At 38.0% G+C, this 22,616-nt stretch overlaps 1 protein-coding gene across 1 annotated transcript in view; it reads left to right on the forward strand.

Annotated features, from left to right (window-relative positions):
* The first annotated feature begins 279 nt into the window (after window positions 1–279).
* The window catches only part of LOC113200744 (uncharacterized), a 51,353-nt gene continuing 29,016 nt past the window's right edge, over window positions 280–22,616 (forward strand). Inside the window, exons 1-4 of the mRNA XM_077801453.1 lie at window positions 280–500; window positions 3,756–3,868; window positions 9,835–9,961; window positions 10,250–10,342. Coding sequence (XP_077657579.1) covers window positions 419–500; window positions 3,756–3,868; window positions 9,835–9,961; window positions 10,250–10,342 — 415 coding nt within the window. The 5' untranslated portion in view covers window positions 280–418. The remainder of the gene's footprint in view (window positions 501–3,755; window positions 3,869–9,834; window positions 9,962–10,249; window positions 10,343–22,616) is intronic.

A 22,616-nucleotide genomic window follows, 5' to 3' on the forward strand; every position in this document is an offset into this window, starting at 1 on the left:
GGTCCTCTAAGTTCCTCTCATTTCCAAGAAGGAAAAGTCAGGCTTAGCCAAGGATGTCTGTCCTCACTACCCTCCGACAGGATCTAAGAAGAGTTTCTTTGGGGAAGCAGGGATAAAGACGTAATGCACATCCATTTCTTTCTCGGCAACCCCAACAAGCACAGGTTCCCCCCTCCGTCCACCGCCCAACGGTGGCCCCGCGCCTGCGCACCCTGACGCTAGCGTCCTGGCCCCGCAGCCTTGTGGGAAATGTAGTACAACGCGTCGGGCGCGGCTGCGTCCGTCTGCTGGCCGCCCGGGTTTGTTCTGCGAGAGGGTGAATGCAGTGCCCCGGCGGCGGGCCTCGGAGGATCCCGAAGGAGGAGCCCAGAACTGCAGGGGGAGGCCTCTGCAGCCCGCGGGGCGGAGCCGGCAGCGGATGGGCTCGGGGAGAGTCCTCTCCTCCACCGGGCCACTGAGCTGCAGGTGCGCCCCCTCAGGTACCCAGCAGCCAGGCCGTGGTGAGAACCCCCAGAGCTAGAAATGTCCCTGACACAGACCTTCCACCTGTCCGAGAAGGGCGCCAAGGCTGGATCACAGCCCGGGAGCGGCGGGGGCGGGGGAGGGGGACTTGGCATGGCGTTCTGGGGTTCCAAGGGTCATTGGGGGCCGAAGGCATGGCCAGTAGCTCGGACCCCGGGTCTCTTCTCTAGGGCTTTTCTGGGCCCCGCGCATCCTAGTCCTGGAACTCGTTGCCAAGGTGAAGGGTATTGGCCCCTCGGAAGTCTCGAGGGATGCTGAACAACAGTCCGGGGTCTCCCACTCCAGCCCTTTGTGTAAACCGCAACTCAGAACACACGCAGTGGTTTCCTGATTCCAAAAAAGGGCGTAGGCGCGGGCTCCCCTTGACCCATCTCTTCAAAAGAACCTGGAAGCCAGATTTCTACTTCAGGATTTTTTTTTTTTTTTGAAGAAGAATTTTTTCTGTTAAAACTTAACTGTAGGTCAACTAGAAAATTCAGATGAGCAAAAATCATTTGAGAGTTCTCAAAATCTGTACATGTGTATAAAGTATATTATCACTTTGTTTTTAGAAGGAAATATGAATATTAGTATCACTTCTCCATTTACCATTAAAAGTGAGTTATGAAATGCATTTGGCAAGGTTAAAGTGCAGGAATCTTAAGCTCCATCACTTTGGGGGTAACTGCCACTCAATGGAGTTAGAGAATAAACTTTTTTAAAAAACATGCTGAAAACGTTTACTTATACCAATTTTAAAAACAGCTAACATCAACATTTAATGAATGTGAGGGAAAGTATGGCAGTGTCCTTAATTTTCTTTGCATCCCAGTTTTTTTAAAATATATATAAGTATATTTTTATGTACATATAGACAATCTGGCTAGGTACGGTTTTGCATTGTTGTCGCAGTCTATCAGTCTCTTCAAGTGATATTTCTAGGTCAGTGGCACAATGTCTTTTAATACTACTTGTCTTGTTACTCTTTAACTTTCTGAGAGGTGCTAATGATAAGCTGTTTAAGTTGCATTTTGAACACTTAGGAGAATTTTTATGCAGTTTGCTTTTTTTTTTTTTTTTTTGTACCAGGGATTTAAACCAGAGGTGCTGTACCCAGGCCTTTTTATATTTTATTTTGAGTTTTTGAGTCAGGTACTAGCTAAGTTGCTTAGGGTCTCCCTAAGTTGTTCTGGCTGACTTCAAACTAACTATACTCCTACTTCAGCCTTCCCAACTGCCAGGATTACAGGCATTCGCTATTTTTTTTGTTTGTTTGTTTTTGATGCTGGGTATGTAACCCAGGTCTTTACACATACTAGGCAAGCACTTTACCACTGATCTATATATCCCAAGCCTTTGTTTTATTTTTAAATTTTCTGATATACAAGCACATATTTCCTAACTGAGCAGAGATGTTACATATTCATATCAAACATAAAACAATTTCTTCATGTTTGGGTCTTTAACATCATTATTAGGGAGCCTCATCTGTACTTTGTTCTAATACTTTTGTGTCATTACACATGTACATCTTAAGTTTTTTTCCAAATGGAAAGTCCTTTTGAATAATTTTCTTCACTAATGTGAAATGCTACATTTTTCATATCCTGAATTTTTTATGGTGCTCTGAGCTATACTTTCAGCCCCTGAATTCTTATGTGTACATTTTTTATGAATCATCTATATTGGAAAGTCTTCAAATTGTTCCATTGGTCCTTTCCCCTGTTAGATAATAATATTCATTAGGGCACAGAGTTTATCTATTTTATGTACAGTTGTTCTCACAGCTTAAAATGGTGAGCCCCTTATACAGTTGATAGTTTGGTGAATTAGTGATTCTGCCTATTTGGTAATACTGTGTTCCAATAACTAAAAGTTCTGGTTGGCAAACTGTCATGAGTGTTCTATTTTATTTTAAAATATTTAATTGACTATATGAGGTTTAGGTGAAGTGTACAGTCAGTACATGTATACAGTGTGCAATGATCAAATCAGAATAATTAGCATATCCATGACCTCAAATATATATCAAAAATTTGTGTTGGGAACACTTAAAATCCTTTCTTATAGGTATTTTGGAGTATACGTCAAATTATTATTAACTCTAGTCACCATACTGTACTATAGAATATTAAAACATATTCCTCCTGTGTAACTGTATTTTTATACCTGATAGTCAACCTGTCTCTGTTCTTTTCTCCCCTCCAAAGCCTCTGATAACTTCTCTTCTGTACTTTTGTGAGACCAACTTACTTAGTCTCCACATATGAATGTGAACATGAGGAATTTGTCTTTGTGTTAGCTTTTTGTCAGTGTGACAAATACCTGAGAAAAACAACTTTGAGGAGGAAAACTTTATTTTGGCTCTCAATTTCATAGGTTCATGGTCAGCCCCATTGCTTTGAACCTAAGTGGAAGTAGAAACCTTGGGAGAAGGACATAGCAGAGGAAAGCTGCCACCTGGTGGCAGCCAGGAAACAAGAAGAAAGGATGAAGGGACTGGGGACAAGACACACTCTGCCAGGGCACATCCTCAGTGATCTACTTCTTACAACTAGCCCCCATTTCCTACAGTTTCTACCACCTCCCAATAATGCCATCAAATTATTAATTCACTAATCCATTGATGAGATTAGAGCCCTCTTGATCCAGTCACCTCCCAAGAGCCCTGTCTCTGAACACTGCTGTACTGAGGGCCATGCCTTCAACACAGGAGCTTTGGGGAATACTTCATATCCAAACTGTAATAGTGTTAATCAGTGTTTTTTTGTTTTGGTACTAGGAATTGAATCCAGGAGTGTGCATAACCACTGAGCTATATCCCCAGCACTTTTTTTTTTTTTTTTTTAAGAGACAGGGTCTTGCTAAATTGCTGAAGCTGGCTTTTAACTCATGATCCTCCTGTTTCAAGCTGGATTACAGGCATGTGCCACACTATGCACCCAGCTTCATCAGTATTCTTTTTAAAATATTTTCTTTCTGTTGTACAAAACAATTTGCATAATTAACTTCAAAATATTGTCACTCCATTTTAGCTTAATTAGGAGTATAAGTTCAAAAGTTCATTTCATGGAAGTGACAACTTAGAATACTGTGACATCCTATCCAGGAATTCAGTATGTATATCTATGTTCATCTTTCTTTATTTATCTAAATAAGCTTAATTGAGCAAACTACAAATAAAAATTGTAATTTTCTCTATGTAGATTCCTTACACTCCTATTTATCTGTAGGTACTTTGTTTGTTGTTGCAGGAGTACAGTTTCTCATGATTTCCTGTCCTTCCCTCAGCTCCACATTCCCTAGGAAGGACCCCACAGGAAGGAAGAAGGCGATGGCTGCTGGGCCTCTGCCTTTGGAAGCTCAGGTGACTCATCTTTTTCTCTCAAACCTCTTCCTTATCCTCATACTGTATGTGGGATTCACTACACAGGACAAAGCTATTGATGATCAGAATGTTGAGGAGTTTTTGCAAAGCCTCCCTCAGTGTCCCTCTGTTCTCAGGCCACTGATACCCTGGCCTGCTGGGTTCTTGATGGTGTTCAAGGATCAGAAAAGGAACAAAAATCATAGAGAAATGGTTTCCTTGTGTTTATAGGGCTTATGGGCTCTCAGGTATCATAAAAGAGGACACATCTGTACAGGGTACAATTATAAGGATTGAACATGAAAATGATGATAAGATCAAGTATGGTTATGTTCCCAGATTATTGGTGTTCCAGAATCTGGAGAAGAGAAATATCAGGGTAGAGATTAGGAGAAGTAGGGGATGTTTGCCCATCTAAAGGGTTGAAAATGAATAAATGTTGAGGATTTGCTATATAACGGAGTTGGAGTATCCAATATTAAATTCTGACCCTACCGTTTAATATCTGCATTGCCTTAGGCAAGTGACTTGACTTCCTTTAAGCATCACTTCTTCATACTGATGACAGAAATAATAGCATTAACTAAATTTCTGCCATACATCTGGCATTGTTAAGAATTACCTATGGCTCATCTCATTTACTTCATCGGTTTTCTCAAAGCTCAAATAAGATAATGCAAGTGAAAAGAGCCTTAGCTTGGTTCCTGTATTGTTGAAGGTATTTGGTAATTGCTAGGCATCCTTAGTATTAGTCCAGCCAAGAACTTGGTAGTTTAGAGTTTCACTGGTGGGGTGAGGGTAGCAGTCACTGATAGTGAGACATGCTTGACTGGCATAGAGGGAATCCAGTGCCCTATTTGGAGTCAAGTGGAAAGAGGGGCTTGCATGTATGTTGACCTGGCAGGCTTGGGGATGGAAGAGGTACCTGGGAGATCAGTCTGAGGAATTTTGTTAAGAGACTTGGCATGATAAAAGTTTTTCTAGCCAGGCGAGGTGGTGCATGCCTATAAATCCAACAGCTTGGGAGGCTCAGGCAGGAGGATCGTGAATTCAGAGCCAGCCTCAGCAACTTAGCGAGGTCCTAAAGCAACTCAGTGAGACCCCATCTCTAAATAAAAAATAAAAAAGGGTTGGGGAAGTGCTCACTGGTTAAGCACCACTGGGTTCAATCTTTGATACCAAAAAAATACAAAAAATAAAAATGAAAAATTTTGTAGGAAAAAAAGCAGTGTTAATCAGAAAGAGGAAAGCATGAAATTGAAATCAGAAGTGAGGAGCCCGGACTTATTACTTGAAATTAGAACCTGCTAGTTTTTCTGGAATCTGTAGTTGTTGCTTTTGTGGTAGAGCACTTGCCTAGCCCACGTGCAAGGCCCTGGGTTCAATCCCCAGCACCACGAAAAACAAACAAAAACCATAAAGCAATAATGAATATTAGAGAAGGGAGTTTTCTAGAAGAGGGGAATGTTTATGTGGGTCATCTGAAAGATTCTGGTTAATGAAGATTGTAATTTGGTTATCAGTAGCCTGGATTTGATTTGCTGTTTAATGTTAATTAAGGGTGGCACACGCTTGTAGTTCCAGCGGCTTAGGAAGCTGAGACAGGAAGATGGTGAGTTCAAAGCCATCCTCAGCAACTTAGCAAGGCCCTGAGCAACTCAGCAATAAAATATTAAAAATGGCTGGGAATGTTGCTCAGTGATTAAGCAACCCTGGGTTCAATCCCTGCTACCAAAATAATAGTAGTAGTTTCAAAAGCAGAATGAGATATAGCCTTGATGGGTAATTTTCAGCATATAGTCAAGGAATGTGGAGCATTTGTTGTTCTTTTGTTGTTGTTGTTGTTGTTGACTTAGCTTGAAGCTATGGGTTGGAGTAGCCTTCTCTTATCTCTTTCTTCCCTCTATTAGTCCTGTAACTTAATTTAGAACATGACAGAACTCTTCTCTTATCATAGTCCATATCACCCATCCCAGGAAACCACTGCTTGATTTCTATTATTATAGTTTAGTCATGTCCTTTCTAGAACTTCACACAAATGAAACCATACCAGGAGATACACTTTTGTGCTGGCTTCTTTTACTTAACACACTGTTTTTCAGATTTATCCATACACACTGTTGTGTGTAGCAGTAGTTCCTTCCTTTTTATATCTAATAGTTTATTGAATGTACCAAATTTTGTTCATCCATTCACTCATCATAAACATTTTGTTTTCTGTTTTTAGTTATTATGAACAAAGCTATAACAAGCACTCATGTGTATAAGTCTTTGTGTGACATTTATCTTAGGTAAATACATCGATACATGGGAGTGAAATTGTTGGGTCAAATGTATGTTTGACTTTATAGGAGTCAGTTGTTTTCCAAAGTGTATGTACCATTTTAAATATTCACAAGCAGTATCTGAGAATTCTAATTGCTCAGCATCCTCTGCCATGCTTGATATATCATATTCCTAGGCCTCCTGTAACAAAGTAGTACAAACTGGTGGTTCAAAACAACAGAAATTGATTGCCTCACAGTTTTGGAGGCCAGAAGTCCAAAATCAAGGCAATTTCAGGGCTATCCCCTTTCTCTGAAAACTATGGGAATATCCTTCCTTGCCCCTTCCTAACTTCCTTCTGGTGGTTTGCTGCAGTCATTGTGTTCATTGGCTTATAGCTACATAACTCCAATCTTTACCTTCTTTGTCACGTGGTATTCTCCTTGCGTGTTGATGTCTTCAAATGACATTTTCTCATAAGGACACCAGTCATATTGGAATAGGGGCCCATCCTTCTCCATTATGACCACATCTTAACTAGTTAAATTTGCAGTGACCTTATTTTCACATAGGGTCACATTCTGAGGTACTAAGAATTAGGACTTTAATTTATCTTTTATGAAGGGTGCAGTTCAGCCTGTAACACATTATCTTTTAGCTATTCCCAAGGAGAGAAAATGCTATCTCATTTTTGTTTGTGTGGGTTTTTTTAATTTTTGTTTTTGAAGCAGGTTTTTTAATGTTGCCTAGGCTGGCCTCAAACTCAGTGGGTTCAAGTGTTCCACCTGTCTCTGCCTCTTAAGTAGCTGGGATTACAGGTGCACATCACTATGTCCAACTTTATCTCATGGTTTAAAAAAAAGGAACCTTTTATTTTGAAACTTTTCAGATGGGAAAACCTGTTGCAAAAATAATAAAAATAATTTTTAGGATAATTTTCACCTAGACTAACATTTTATCATACTTGCTTTCATTCTCTTTCTTCCCTCATATGAGTGTGTGTGTGTGTGTTTCTGAGCCATTTGAGGAAAAAGTCATAGACATGATTTAACTCCAAAGTATTTTACTATGTGTTTCCTAAAACTAAGGCCATTATCTTACATAATAAAAATACACTTATCAAAATCAGGAAACTTACACTGATTGCAACACTATTAGCTAATCTGCAAACATTACTGTATTTTGCCACCTTTCCCAAAATATTCTTTATCTAGGCCAGAATCATAAATTGCATTAGATTGTCATATCTCCTTAATTTTCCTTAATTTGCAATAGTCTTTGTACTTGATGATGCCTTTTTTTTTGGTACTGGGGATTGAACTCAGGGGCACTAAACCACTGAACCACATCACCAGCCCTAATTTTGTATTTGATTTAGAGACAGAGTCTCACTGAATTGCTTAGTGCCTCGCTTTTGCAGATGCTGGTTTTGAACTCGTGACCCTTCTGTCTCAGCCACCTGAGCCGCTGGGATTATAGACGTCTACCACCATACCCAGCAACTTTGACACTTTTCAAGAATACATGCCAATTATTTTGTAGAATGTTTCTCAGTTTGGGTTTATTTGATATTTGCTCATGATTTCATATTTTTTTAATTGAAATCTGAATGGCTGGTATATTCACATGTATATTCAGATGTTGAAAAATATAAGTTAACCAGGCATGGTAGCCCAGGCCTATAGTCCTAGCCACTCAGGAGGTTGAGGCAGAAGGATTACAAGTTCAAGACAAGCCTGGGCAATTTAGTGAGACCTTGTTTCAAAATAAAATTAAAATGGCTGGGTTTATTAGCTCAGTGCTTTTATACATGTATGAGGCCCTTGGTTCAATCCATAGTAACACACAAAGAAAAAAACCCAATATATATTAAAGAGCACTTAAAAAAAATCTGTGCTTTCTCCCCTTGATCTGAGCCTCCTAGTGATCTCTTTCTGTACAAAGGCAATGATGATAATTTCTTATGGAGGCTTCCAGAAGAAACAATAAAAATCCATATGTATATATATTTTCCCTAATTTTTTATACACTTGATAAAAGTTAATATTTATTCAGGATTCTACACCCCATGTCTTATTTTTTGTTTTTGTACTTTACAATATATCTTGGAAATTGTCCATATCAATATGTAAAGGGCTTCTGTCTTCCATTGTGCAAGTGTATCATAGTTTACTTAATCAGCTTCCATTAATGGACATTGGCCTAGATTCTTAATATCAACTGGCTATAGGTAGTTCTTCACTGTTGCTGCTCCTTCTCTGAATGACTAATGACTTGGAGCAATACAGGAGATAATGGGAAATGAGTGATTAAAATGTCAAGAAATAAAAAGAATCAACTAGCTATTATTTTAGATAACACACACTTGGTTATGTGTTCCTTCATTTAATAGGTATTAAATAATTACAGTGTTTTAGTTCCTCTATTAAGGAATAGAGAATAGAGAACAAGGCTGCAATAGACTTACAAATTTGAAATGCCTTTTTCAATTGAAGCTAGTCTCTGTAAGATAAACAATTCACATTCTAGGTCAATCCTGTTGCACATAATTTCCTCTAATAAGTGGGATTCCCAATGTATTATAAGGCCAGCACACTCTCTTGACATCTTTAGGCCTCATGGTATGGGGAGTTAGGCCGTGAGACCCAGTGGCAAGTTTCCCTGCTCTCACCACGTATGCCTTCACTCAGCAGGAAAGGCTGTCTTCCAACTGTCTCCACCATCAGCTTGACCAGATGCATTCTGCCTAGTGCTCCACCTAACCATTTCACCTCCCTGTCAGCCTATGAAATTGTTAAGATAAGCCAATCATATCATCCCACAGTAACCATGGGTCACTTCTTGTCACTACAAAGCCTGCTTCTCACAGTCCTGCTAGTTCACTCTGTTTCTGAGTGAAACCCTTGTGTGACCCTGCATAGTGTGTGAGGTCTTCCTTCCTGGGCTATGACTCGATGTGATTAATAAATTATTGTACATCTCATGTATCTAATGTCATCTGTTCCATTATCTTGTAATGAATAGGGCAGGAAATCCTTTGTTCACCAATGATCTAAATAGGAAGTGATCAGAATGTCATCACCTCTTCTCCAGTAGAAATCTAGAGCAGCTTTTAGTACCTTTCCCTGTATTAGTCTGCTTTCTGTTACTACAACAAAATAAACATGGTTGGGTCTTTATTAACAAAAGAGGCTTATTTAGTTAATAGGTTTAGAGATTCAGAGGCATGACACTGGCTTCTAGTTGATTCTGATAAAGGCTTAATAGCAGATGGTATCACAGTGGTGAAAGGGCATGGAGAAGGAGATCATGTGGCAATATAGGAAGTCAAGAGAGTAGTGAGGTACTAGTAACAACCTCCCACTATGCCCCACCCCATAAATGCTCACCCTCTTAATGCTGCCTCCTGGGGACCAAGTTTCTTACACGTTCTTTGGGGACACACCCCCTCCAAGTCCAAACCTTAGCATTCTGTTATACTAACTTTTCCTGTTCTTGACTCCCAAACCACTTTCTATGTTATATTTATCTCTGATAATATCTCATAATAATGTCTGTTTTCATTTCAGATATTGTTTTAATGTCAGAAGGTAGTGTTTTTCTCACACATATCCTTTTCCTCCTAGTGTACTTGGTTTTTCATGGCTCTCAGAGGGTTTTACTGGCATAATCCCTTGTTGAGGAGGAATTTATTGTTTCAGGAATCAGTGACATTCAAGGATGTGTCTGTGGATTTCACTTGGGAGGAGTGGATGCACCTAGATTCTGCTCAGAGGAACTTGTATGGGAAGGTGATGCTGGAGAACTACAGGAACCTGGTCTCACTGGGTAAGGACTTCTCCTTGTAATTCAAGACCTACCTCTTGACACCCCCCCCCCCCGCCAATCCTGTACAACATCTGAAATTTGTGAATTTGGACTGGAAATCCTAGCTTTTATAGGGCATTGTCTTAGGGTATTTGCTTGGTGTTCCCTCTTTCAAGGTGAATGGTCTTTTCATAAGCTACACCTTCCTTTGTTTCAGAAACGTTGACAAGGAAGAAGATCAGAATAATACTGGGATTGGTTTTTAGACTCAGTTCAAAACCCAAATTTGTTCTATTTCCTCTCTTGCAGGGCATCAGCTTTCCAAACCTCATGTGATCTCCCAGCTGGAACAAGAAGAGTTGAATCTGAAGAACAAAGAACTCCCAGGGTGTGCTTCTCCAGGTAAGTGTCAGGATGCAAGGGTTTGTTATGTGAGACATACCTGAGTGTATTTCAATGGGGAGAAATCACTTCAGGGAGCCTTGGGTCTGGAGAGACTCAATGGCAATTAATATGTATTCTGAGGACACCTCTGATTACTGATGGGACACATTCTTCTAGCTCTTGCCTGCATCCTTATCTTGGAGGGAAGTCATACTTTACAAGGATTAAGCGAGTCACTACATTTGTATAACTTGTTCATCTCCTAGAACAAACTAAGTATTCAGTAAATGTTAGAAGTCTCTTCTATCTTCATCTGGACTTTGAATTGAATCTCTATCATTCTATCTCCTCTCAATAATGTGTCTCCTCTTATTGTCTTTCATGAATTTTTCTTCCAAGTTGTAACTTATATCCCTAAATTCCCTTCCCTTACTATTTAACATTTGGAAGCTTTATTCACATTTAAAACATTTATCCAACATTCTTCTTCCTCTGCCTCAGATAGGTGTTTTTTAGTCTGTGTTTAAAACATGAAAAATGACTGTAGCTTTATTTTAATTTTTATCAGTCTTCCATTGTATATATTTTGGTTTTCATTCCTGAATTTTTTTAATATTTATTTTTTTAGTTGTAGTTTGACACAAAACCTTTATTTTATTTATTCATATTTATGTGGTGCTGAGGATCAAACCCAGGGCTTCGCACATGCTAGGCTAGTGCTCTACCACTGAGCCACAGCCACAACCCTCATTCCCCAGTATTTTAATCTGCATTCACTACCTATCCAATTGCATTTTCCTTTTAATGTTTAATGCTTCTTAATCTTTATTTCCTGATCATATCACCAAAAGTTCTTTTTTTAGATTTCATCACTGGCTTATTTCTGCAGAAATGCATTTCAGATCTTTATTTTCCTTATGGTATGTAAAAGTATCTTATCTTTCCTTTTTTTTGGTCTTGATGTTGGGGATTGAACCAAAGCCCCAGAACCCTGCATGCTAGTGATACCTGTCCAGTGTAGATTGGGAACCTGCTATTGACGATTAAATACCTAAGGAATGCCAAGGCAAGCATAGAAAGCAAGTTTTATTTAAGAAAGTGATAGAGGACAGACTTCCCCGATGAGGAGGGGGCTTCAGACTGAAAACCTGTGGGAGGGGGTACAACTTGTTTTCTTAATTATTGTCTTTAATTATTGTCTTCTCTTTTTTCCCCATATATGTGAAAACAGAAAGGAATAGGAGGTGGGAAGTTAATTGTTAGCAACTCAGAGTACCAGGGAGCACAATAGTGGAAGTTAACATTTAGCAACCCATTGATAACCAGTTGTCACCCTCCCAACCCCCATCATTCATTACCTACACTGATTGCCTATCCTTTACCCCTTCCTCCATTTGCTGAGGAATGAGACATATCCTGTCCACTTAGGCTAGGAAGGGCTGCATGCAAATTGTGTTCTTAGCAAAGAAAGAATGTGGCAGGGTCAGCACTGTGGGCCCATTTTATAGAATTATTCTCTTAACCTGGTGTTCTCACCATTGTCATTTTTCTGACATTAGACCAGGTCTTCCACTGCTGAGCTGCATCCCCAACCGAAACATATCTTTTTATAATTTTTTTAATATTAAAGAGCTAGTAAATGTTTATTTGCTCTCTGGATAGTATAAGTCTATCAAAGTAAAAAGAATAAGCAAAAATAACCAACATGGTTTCAACATCATAATGAAAATACAAATAACTGGGACAGAAGCAGACCTCAAACAGATCAGCAAGCTTTCCTTTATTTTGCCCCAGAGTCAATCAGGCATAGGAGGGCTCATTTTCTGGATATGGAAATGGTCTCCAGGTTATAGAAGGAGCCTCAGTTTTACAGTTTACAGTGAGGGTGAATTAGTCATTGGAGACGATGGATGTGCGTTTCAGATAGTCAGGGACCTAGCTATACAGGTGAAAATTTCAACTCAGGAAAGCAGTTGTAAAATTTGTCACTGAGAAAAGCTCAGAATTGGTTGTTCACTGCCTTATCTTCCTTCCTCTTCGACCATTTGTTATCTAGAGCTTCACTATTTGTTTTTCTCTTTCCAGGACTCATTGGCAATGGAAAATGATAAAAGTCCAGGGCCCAGAGTTTCAGTATCTGCTTTCTCCCTTCAGAACCCACTGTGGTTAAGAAAGGGTGAATGTTTGCTTTTGGTGGAGGTGCTCAGGATGAACCCAGGAAGGGATGAAAGTTTGCTTTTCCCTCAGGGCCCACTGTCACTGTGAAAGGATGTACTGGGAGAGGTTTAATGTTTGGCTAGTTTCCCGCTCTCCTCTCAAGCCACACTATTTTTCTGGGGGGCTGTCTTGTAGGAATATTATTTTCTTTTTGTTATTTATATATGACAGCAGAATGCATTACAATTCTTATTACACATATAGAACACAAGTTTTTCATATCTCTGGTTGTATACAAAATATATTTACACCAATTCGTGTCTTCATACATGTACTTTGGATAATAATGATCATCACATTCCACCATCATTTCTAACCCCATGTCCCACCCCTTGCCCTCCCACCCTCTGCCCTATCTAGAATTCGTCTATTCCTCCCATGCTCCCTCTCCCTATCCCACTATGAATCAGCCTCCTTATATCAAAGAAAACATTTGGCATTTGATTTTTGGGGATTGGCTAACTTCACTTAGCATTATCTTCTCTAACTCTATCCATTTACCTGCAAATGCCATGATTTTATTCTCTTTTATTGCTGAGTAATATTCCATTGTGTATATATGCCACATTTTTTTTATCCACTCATCTACTGAAGGACATCTAGCTTGGTTCCACAGTTTAGCTATTGTGAATTGTGCTACTATAAACACTGATGTGGCTATGTCCCTGTAGTATTCTGTTTTTAAGTCCTTTGGGTATAGACCAAGAAGAGGGATAGATGAGTCAAATGGTGGTTCCATTCCCAATTTTCCAAGAAATCTCCATACTGCTTTCCATATTGGCTGTACCAATTTGCAGTCCCACCAGCAATGTATGAGTGTACCTTTTTCCTCACATCCTCACCAACACTTATTGTTGTTTGTCTTCATAATAGCTGCCATAATAGTGACCCTTCATAAAGAGATTTTTAAAAAATTATAAAAGTATCCATGCAAAGTAACAACTGTACCTTGAAGGAAATCAGAAAAAAAGTTTGAGCCAAACAAGGCTCATCCCAGGAGCACAGATTCAAGTTCTCTTGAATGAATGTTTCAAAAAAAAAAAAAAAAGTAGGTGTTACAACTTATTACCTAAAACAGAGGTTAATTGATACATTGAATAGATAACAAATCTGGGGACATTACATAGGCAATTAAGATAGAGTGGTAAAATTTGACCACTGGACTGAATGGTATCATAGTGATACAGGAGATCTTGTTTTGTTCTTGCTCTTGTGCTCTGCAATGATAAAATTTCAGAAAGATACGAGACTTAGTAATAATATAGCAAAGTTTATTAGAAGGGAAACAAAACAGTCTCAGGGAAGATTGACAATGAGCCCCCTTTGTTTCCCAGTTTTATTGGAGATCTTAGGAAATTTTCTAGAGTGTTCTGCCTAGTTACCACCTTTCAACTTTTGACTGACAGTAGGATTGCATCAGATTTTTAAGTCCCTACTGCGCATGATCTTACCCACACCACAGGTACCCAAGCAAAACTTACTGGGGGGAGGAGGGAATTTTACTGTTAAAAGGACATGTTAAATTTAGATCTAAAAGCAAATCTAGGTTACCTCAGAGGGTACTTATTGGTTCCAATTGGAACTTGTTCTTACAGGTTTTATGGTCATTGACCTTTGTAATTATCCTATTTTCCTGAGTCCTGGAATTTTTGGTATATATAAAGGTCTCCCTTTTAGGGTAACTTATATTCTCCTTCTTGATGGAGATAGTAGCTTTGCAGATAACAGGTTGTCTGCTGAGGAATATAACATATCCTATTGACTTAAACCAGGGTAGGGTAGGAGTAACCTTAGGGAAATTGCTTTTTTAAAGAAATTCTGTGGGGTGGGCAGTTTCCCCTCAACTCCATATGCTCATATCTGTCTGTTACTTATCATTACTATATTCTTAGTGAGAAAATTGGTCAAGGCAGGAGTCTGTTCTTTGTCAAGCTATGGTTGGTCAATTAAGTCTAACATTAAAACAGGTTCATCTAATAGATACAAAAGTCATAAGAAATGGAATGTTTTCTAAAGGCTGAAATAGCCCCTATAAGCCTCTAGTGTCCTCCATTGCAGGACTTCAGTAAGCCTGCCCATGTTTACAGTTCCCTGTGGAAGAAGTTATTCATCTGGTGCTTGCCTGAAGAAATTATATCACAGTAGTTTCTTCAAGAATGTTCAATTTCACAACAGGGGAAAAAAATAACTTTAGGACCATCACTGCTGGTTTCCAGTAAACTCTGAAGAATCAGATTCTAGGAGTGGAGTTATGGGTCAAAGGGTATATTACATCTTAATGGGTCTTGCTACATATTCTATAACTTTGGAAACTATTTTATTTTTTTAATGCTAATTTATTTGTCAAAACAGGATCTTTTAGGGGAGCTTTAATCACTTTTATTATAGCTATCTTTTACTCTGGCTTTGATTACTGTTGCTCTTGGTGTTTATTCATACGTAAATGACTTATTCACTCCACAAATGTCTACTGAATACTAGGCCCTGTTACTAGCTGTGGGAATATAGCAGTAAGAAAAACAGGCAGCTGCCTTGAGGTACTTACATTCTAGTGGAGGACACCATAAACTAAGAATGAAAGAAGGAAGGGAGGGAAGGAAGACAAGATATAGGGTAAGAAAAAAAAGAAAAAAAAGCTAATGATTATAATATGGTTGTAGGTGCTGTGTGGAAAAATAAAGCAGCATAAAGGGACTAAGTTAGTTAACAGGACTATTGTTTATAGGGGTGGTCAGGGAACAGGTGAGTTTTGAACAGATGCTCAAATAAATTGATGGGCCATATGGGAGGACATTCTGACTATAGGAGATAGCATGTGCAAAGACGTGAGGTAGAAGAAGAGGAGAGTGCTTATTTCTTTTTGTTTCTTCTGTGGTAAAAAAAAAAAATGTTTGTATCAGATTTTTTTATTTCCATGAGCTACTTTCTTGTTCTCTAAATGTTTCTTCTTTTGAAGGAGAGGGGGTACCAAGGATTGAATTCAGGAGCATTCAACCACTGAGCTACATCACCAGCCCAAATTTGTATTTTATTTAGAGACAGGGTCTCATTTAATTGCTTAGCACCTCACTGTTGGTGAGGTTGGCTTTGAACTTGATATTCTCCTGTCTCAGCCTTCTGAACCACTGGGATTATAGGCATGCACCACCATGCCTGGCTCCTCCTCTTTTTGATAGCAGTCTTTTTAATTAACCTTTCTTGTTTGTATGAAGATATTTAAGATTATTTATTTATTTTTTAGTTGTTTGGGGGGTTGTTGGTATATATATATGCAAGATTTTTCCCTCATTCCCTATATTATTTTAGTGAGTTTATTTAGACTACATTGTAACTTTACTGGGCATTCAGTAACAGCAGAAGAAAATACATTTTTGATATAGTGTTTTCCTCTCTCACTCCTTTACCCCCATTAGGCTTCTCTGTTGGGTTGGATCCTAAAGATTATTCATTTATTCTTGTATTTCACCCAGTATTTTACTTGTCTCTTTGAATATCTATTTGCATACTAGCACTGAATTGCCTTATTGAGCATATATTTCTTTGTACCCCCTGCCTATTCCCATTACCTACCAGACTAAATACTTAATGTATTTATTTAGTGAATGTTGAATGACATCAAGTAAAATTTTTAGAAATCAAGTGAAAAATGTGGCTTCGACAGTCGTAACCATATTTGTGAAATTCATATTAATGAAAAATGGTTAATTATCAGAAGAGTGTGTGAGAATATTTCAGAAGCACCCAGATAGAACCCCGAGGGCGAAGTAACATTTGGCCGGGGGCCAAAGATGCTCTCATAAAGGTGACAGAAAGAATGGTGAGAGGAGAACAGGGTTGCCCGGAGAGCTGGGTGAGGAGAAGAGAGAAAAGCAGAGGGAAAGCAACAGGGTTGAGAAAGAAATGAAAAAATGCCTCTGGACTTGGTCTAAGTCCACTCTGAGAAGATCCCTATTAGTGCTGAGGCAAGTATTCTTTGCGGGGGAAAGTGACAGAGAAACAAACAAGAAAATACAATAATGAGCAGGTGAAGGAGAAGCACATGAGTACAGTCTACCATTTCAACAAGGTTGGCTCTGAAGGAAAAGGAAGGAAGAACAAGAACTGAAAGAAGCCAGACAGAGGTATAATGCCTCTGGTATGTTTTTTAATAAGAGAAAGACTTGACTGTAGCTCTAAGGACAGAAGTATCCAATAGAGAAGGAGAAACTATCTGTCAAGAATGAGGCCCAGAGAACATGATGTCTTACAAACTCCAGTTCTTGTTCTTTCCAGATTTTCTTGGATATTACTGCCAGACTAATCTACTATTTAGTCCTCTTAGTATCCTGTCCAAGCCAAGAAGAGAAAGAATCGACTAAGTACTGTGCTCGGCTCCTCCCCAGTCATCACCTAATCCACTCATCATAACAAACCTACAGGGTAGGTATTATTAGCCCCTTTTACAGTGGAAGAAATGGACTCAGAATGAAATAACATGCCAGAATTCAACATAGGTGTTTTGGTCTCCAAGTTTAATTCTTTAAAAAAAAAAATCATAACCTGATTTTCTTGCCTTGCTGTGGCTTCTTATTATTTCCTAATATAATTAGTAAACTAGTAAAACTAGAAAACTAGAGCTTCTAATTTTCCTTTTGATTCATCTTTTTCTGTACTAAAATATTATTTGTATAGTTATCGAGTGCTTTGTTAGATTTTGTTCTTGTTTTTATAAAAGATGAGTAGCAAATGGAAAGAGGAATGCTGTTCATGATGCCAATATTAATGCTAGCTAGCTTGTTATTGTTTAAATGAAGAAAAATTATTAGTAATATAGAAGCAGTGAATTTTAATTTAATCAGTGGTCATTAGACTTAAATCAGTTCATATTTAGTTATTAAGGAAACAAAAATTAACATTATGTACAAAGTTTTAGTTAATGTATATATAAAGTATTAGAAATTTATTTTTAAGACCGGGCCTAAAACTGGACCCAGCAATTGTGGAGGCTGAGGCAGGAGGATTGCAAGTTTGAGGCCAAACAGCAACTTAGTGAAGTTCCTGTGTCCAAATAAAAAAGGACTGGGGAGGTAGCTCAGTGGTAAAATGCCCCTGGGTTAAATCCCTAGTACCAAAAATAAGTAAGTAAATAAATAAATAGTTTTAAATTTTTTTGTAAAAATTAAAAATATAGTTGGGGATTCTATATTTTGTGTTCTCCAGGAAGCTACCCCTAACTACTCCTAAATGTGGAAGCTTATTGCCTGTGGTTTATATGTGATTTTTAATTATTTTTATAGATGTCCTGGGTAACTCTGTGTGTGTGTGTGTGTGTGTGTGTGTGTGTGTGTAAATATATGCATACACACATACACACATATCAATAATTATATACTGTTACAGAGTCCCTATCTGCCTTCATATCAACATGAACATCATTATGTTAATAAATACACATCTTTGTTTCTTACCTACAGAATATTGTAAATGTAGAAGTACTCCAAAAGCATGTTCATTCTTTTTTTTTTTTTAAAGAGAGAGTGAGAGAGGGGAGAGAGAGAGAATTTTTTAATATTTATTTTTTAGTTTTCAGCGGACACAATATCTTTGTCTGTATGTGGTGCTGAGGATCGAACCCGGGCCGCACACACGCCAGGCGAGCGCGCTACCGCTTGAGCCACATCCCCAGCCCAGCATGTTCATTCTTAACAGGACAGGCCCACTGCTACCTCAGGACAGCAGCACTAGCCTCTTTCTGGGTTGCTCTCCCTTAGATATTTCTGTAACTTCCTCTCAGCCCCTTGAAGTCTTGAATTAAATGTCCTTTTCTCTTCCTGTGTTCATATATGAATACACCACCAGTGAAACAACCACAAAATGTACAACCACAAAAATGGGATCCTAATTAGAATAAGTTATACTCTATGTATGTATAATATGTCAAAATGCAGTCTATTGTCATGTGTATCTTAAATAATAAAATAATAGTAATAGTAATTCTAAAAATTAAAAATTTGCCAAAAAAGTCACTTTCTCCATGAAGCCTGTCCTAATGACCCTATTTAAAATTGAAAACCTTACTTCTCATATTCCCTATTTCCATTTTGTTGCTTTTATGTTATTCCATAAGGCATACTGCTTAAATACTAGGTGTTTTACTTTTTATATTGATTGTTCTCCTTCCTGTCACTAAAGTATGAGTGCCATAAGGACAGAATTTTGTGTTTTTCATTGCTCATCCTAAGCACTTTTAAGTGTCTGGCTCAATAAATAAATAGTGAATGATGATTTATCATGCTTAACAGATCTGGCTGCTGTGTGGAGACTGTATTGTAGGATTGCAAGCATATACATAGGAAATTCAGTCAGGTGGGTACTGAAATAGTTGTTTTGTTATGAGTTGTTTAACTATTACAAAGAATGTGGAAGAAATATAAAAGAAAATAACTTGCCCTCGGCTGCTACCCAACCCTCCTATCTCTACCCCAATACTATGTAAGCTCTTGGTCTCTGCTATGGCCTATTCTATTTATAAATACTGAAGATCTGTGCTTTACCAGACTCCTTGGTTATGGAGACTCTTGTTCACATCCCAACGAGTCCCCAAATTATAGAAAGCTTATAAGTTAACCAGGAAAGGCTGAAAAAGCATTCTAAGACAATAAAGGAATATGTTATCACTAAAATCTCCTATTTAAGAAAAAAGGAATACAGAACTTCCTATTACTTAATATAAAACAATAATGGTAATGATAAAAGCTTAGAGTGGTAGAGCTAGAGCATAATGCTGTGTACTTTATAAAGTCCCTATTTAATGACATAGCAAAGTGTCAAGAGTCTGAAACATCGTTCAGTCCTTGACCCTTAAAACTAAACTTCATTAATTCTTAGTAAAGCCATTCTAACAATCTGTCATTTTGTGGATAGATCATAATTAGGGAAGAATGAAAATTCCTCTCTTCTCTATTGCCTAGTTGTATTGGTCATTTGTGGAATGACATTTAATAGAAGTAGTAATAAATAGTAAGAATCCTTTCCTTGATCTTGTCAGTGAGAATTCTTCTAGTTATTTGTTTTTATGCTTAGTGCAATGCTAACTTTTTCTTGCAAATCAGAAGTGAATGTTGGGTATTATCTAATACTTTTGAAGTATCTATATATGTCCTTTATATTATGAACTATTAGTATAATACTAATTTTAGGTGTTATTTTACTGTAAATAGTATATGTGTATATGGTACAACATACATAGCAAAAAATTACAATTTTAGCCATTTTTAATGGTTAGTTTGGAGGCGTTTAAATACATTCATATTGTTATGCAGCAGCCGCTGCCACCCAGTCTTCAGAACTTTCTCATCTTCCCCAGCTAACACTCTGCCAATTAAACACTCCCCCCAATCTCTGGCAACCATTCCACTTTATGATTCTGAATTTGGCCACTGTAGGTATGTCATTTAAGTTCAATCACACAGTATTTATTGTTTTGTGACTGGTTTTTTCACCTAGAATAACGTCTTCAGATTCCATCCACGTTATAGAATTTCCTTTTTTGACTGAATAATATTTCATTGATGCATTTGCCATACTTTGTTTATTCATTTATCCATTGATGTACATTTGTATTTCTTCCTCCTTTGACTATTATGAACATTGCTGCTTTGAGCTTTGGTGCACCCTTTCAGTTATATACCATGAAGTAGAATTTGCTGGATTAAATGGTAATTCTGTTTTTAATTTTTTGAGGAACTGCTATACTGTTCTCCACAATGGTTGTGCTATTTTGTATTCCCACCAGCCCTGAAAAACCTCAGCATAATACAGGCCATACATGAATAAACTGACAACATCATATTCATGGTGAAAGACTACAAGCCATTCTTCAAAGATCAGGAACAGGGGAATGTTTTGTCATCATCACTTTTGTCAGTTTTATAAATATTGGACAGTTTAGTTTCCCATTCTCTTGTTGATGGAGATTTGGGTTTTTCTCAATTTTCTTCTGTTGTGCATAATGTTACTCAAAGCATTATGGATCTTGTAAACCTTTGTAAGGCAGATTTACCTAAGTACTTTTATCAGCTAGATATGCTAAATCACAATCTGTTTATTCTCAGTTGTACTAAACTGTTTTCACAATACTTGTAGCAAATATCACTCCCACTAGCCAGCCACATGTGAAAGTTCTCATTACCATACTTTTAACAAAATCTGAAACTATTTGAATTTTTACATTTTGTTATGCAGAGATATGTGTTAATGGTATCTCTTTACACCTCTATTCTGCCTTCCTCTGTATACCACCGAGATTGGGCATCTTTATTTATGTTTACAAACCATTCCCATTTACTTTTAATAAGTATTTATTCAAGGTTTTGCCCATTTTTCTAATGGGCTTAGCTGTTTCATAGACATTGTTTTATAAGTCCAGGACAAGTTCTTTATGGGTCCTGTGTGGTACATCATCTCCTGGTCTATAGCATCTGTTTTCTGTTTGTTTTGTGTTTGGTGCGGGGAGTGGTATCAGGGATTGAACTCAGGGCACTAGACCACTGAGCCACATCCCCGGCCCAATTTTGTATTTTATTAAGAGACAGGGTCTCACTGAGTTGCTTAGTGCCTAGCCATTGTTGAAGCTGGCTTTGCACTTGTGATCCTCCTGCCTCAGTCTCCTAAGCCACCGGAATTATAGGCATGTGCCACTCCACCCAGCTATTTTTACTTTCTTCATGTCTTTGGTAACTGGAAACATTTAATTATCTCAACATTTATTCACCCTTTTGGTTTTTATGCTACTTCTTTTGTTCTCATTCTCCTCTTATTATAATTTTAAAAATTTATTTCCTGAATCTCTAGATACTTTACAAACTCAATATTTTCTGTGTATCATGTATCTTTCAATGGAGGCAGTTCTTTCTAGACTTTATTATTATCTAACCATGTGAATGGATTCTGCTTTGTTTTCTGGGTAGCATTTTATTCCCAAATAACTTGAATTGGATAGTTGGATATGACCATAGTGAGGTGGGGCAAGATACTGCTGTCATTTCATCATATGTTGCTGCAAATATTTTCATATTTAATTGCATAGATCTTCTCTCTCAGGGTACTTTGTGGGGTCTTGAATTTTTTAGCTTTTCCCTTTTTATGTTTTTTATATAAACAGGTCAGGTTGGAGGGGAACCCATTTAATGCCTCTCTTGCTTCAGTCAGGCCTGTTCTCACAGCCTTTAGATCATTGATTCATTGTCTTATCTCTGCTCTCTTGACTTGGATAAGCAACTATAATCTTGAGATTATAATTTTCTATTCTCTCCACCCCCATTGTCTATGAGATCTGAGAAAATAAAGTCTGAGTGACTCAAATTTCCTTCCTTTAGGCCCTCTCTAGCAGCTCAACAGTTCTCCTTTGCCTGCCCCTGCCATGCCACTAGTTCTCACCTTCCTGAAGAAGATATTTAGGAAAGTGTAGAACTCTTAAGGATTCTCTTAACTCTGTGAGCCTACTTAAAGTTGAAGGAGAAAAAGCCTGTGGATCACATCAGTTTCAAGTATGTCCAGATATTTTTGTTGCAAACAAGTCTGTTGCCCAAGGGTAGTTTGTGTACATTATCTTACCTACTCCTTATAAGATTTTCTTTACTTGTAATTTAAATCTGTGAAAAATCAGACCAAGAGAAATAAGGAAAAAGTGTTACAAGTCATGGTTTGAACCCATTTTTCTGACTCTAGGATCAACAGTCCTTTTACTGTGTCACATTGTGATGCTTTATGAAGATTATTTGGTACATAATTCTAAGCAGCCTTATGGGAGAAAAAGAAACTGCTGGTAGGAATATCAAGTATGAGGTAGCAGGACTTTCTGTCATCTTCGACCAATCCTAGGTCTTCTGAATATTTTCCCTTTGTTCATCTTCATTGTTTGTCCATCATTCCTTAATGAGCTCACTCCTTTCTCTGCTTGCCCCGTAGATCTTCTATCCCTTTCTTCTAGTTCCCCTGTTTTCCATCAACTGGTTCACTGTTTTTTCCTTCCTTTCCAATTTCTCTATGTTATTGTAAAGGTATCTTTGAAAGTTCTAAAACATATCTAATAGTT

This window comes from Urocitellus parryii, chromosome 1 (assembly GCF_045843805.1).
Source record: "Urocitellus parryii isolate mUroPar1 chromosome 1, mUroPar1.hap1, whole genome shotgun sequence".
NCBI lineage: Eukaryota > Metazoa > Chordata > Mammalia > Rodentia > Sciuridae > Urocitellus > Urocitellus parryii.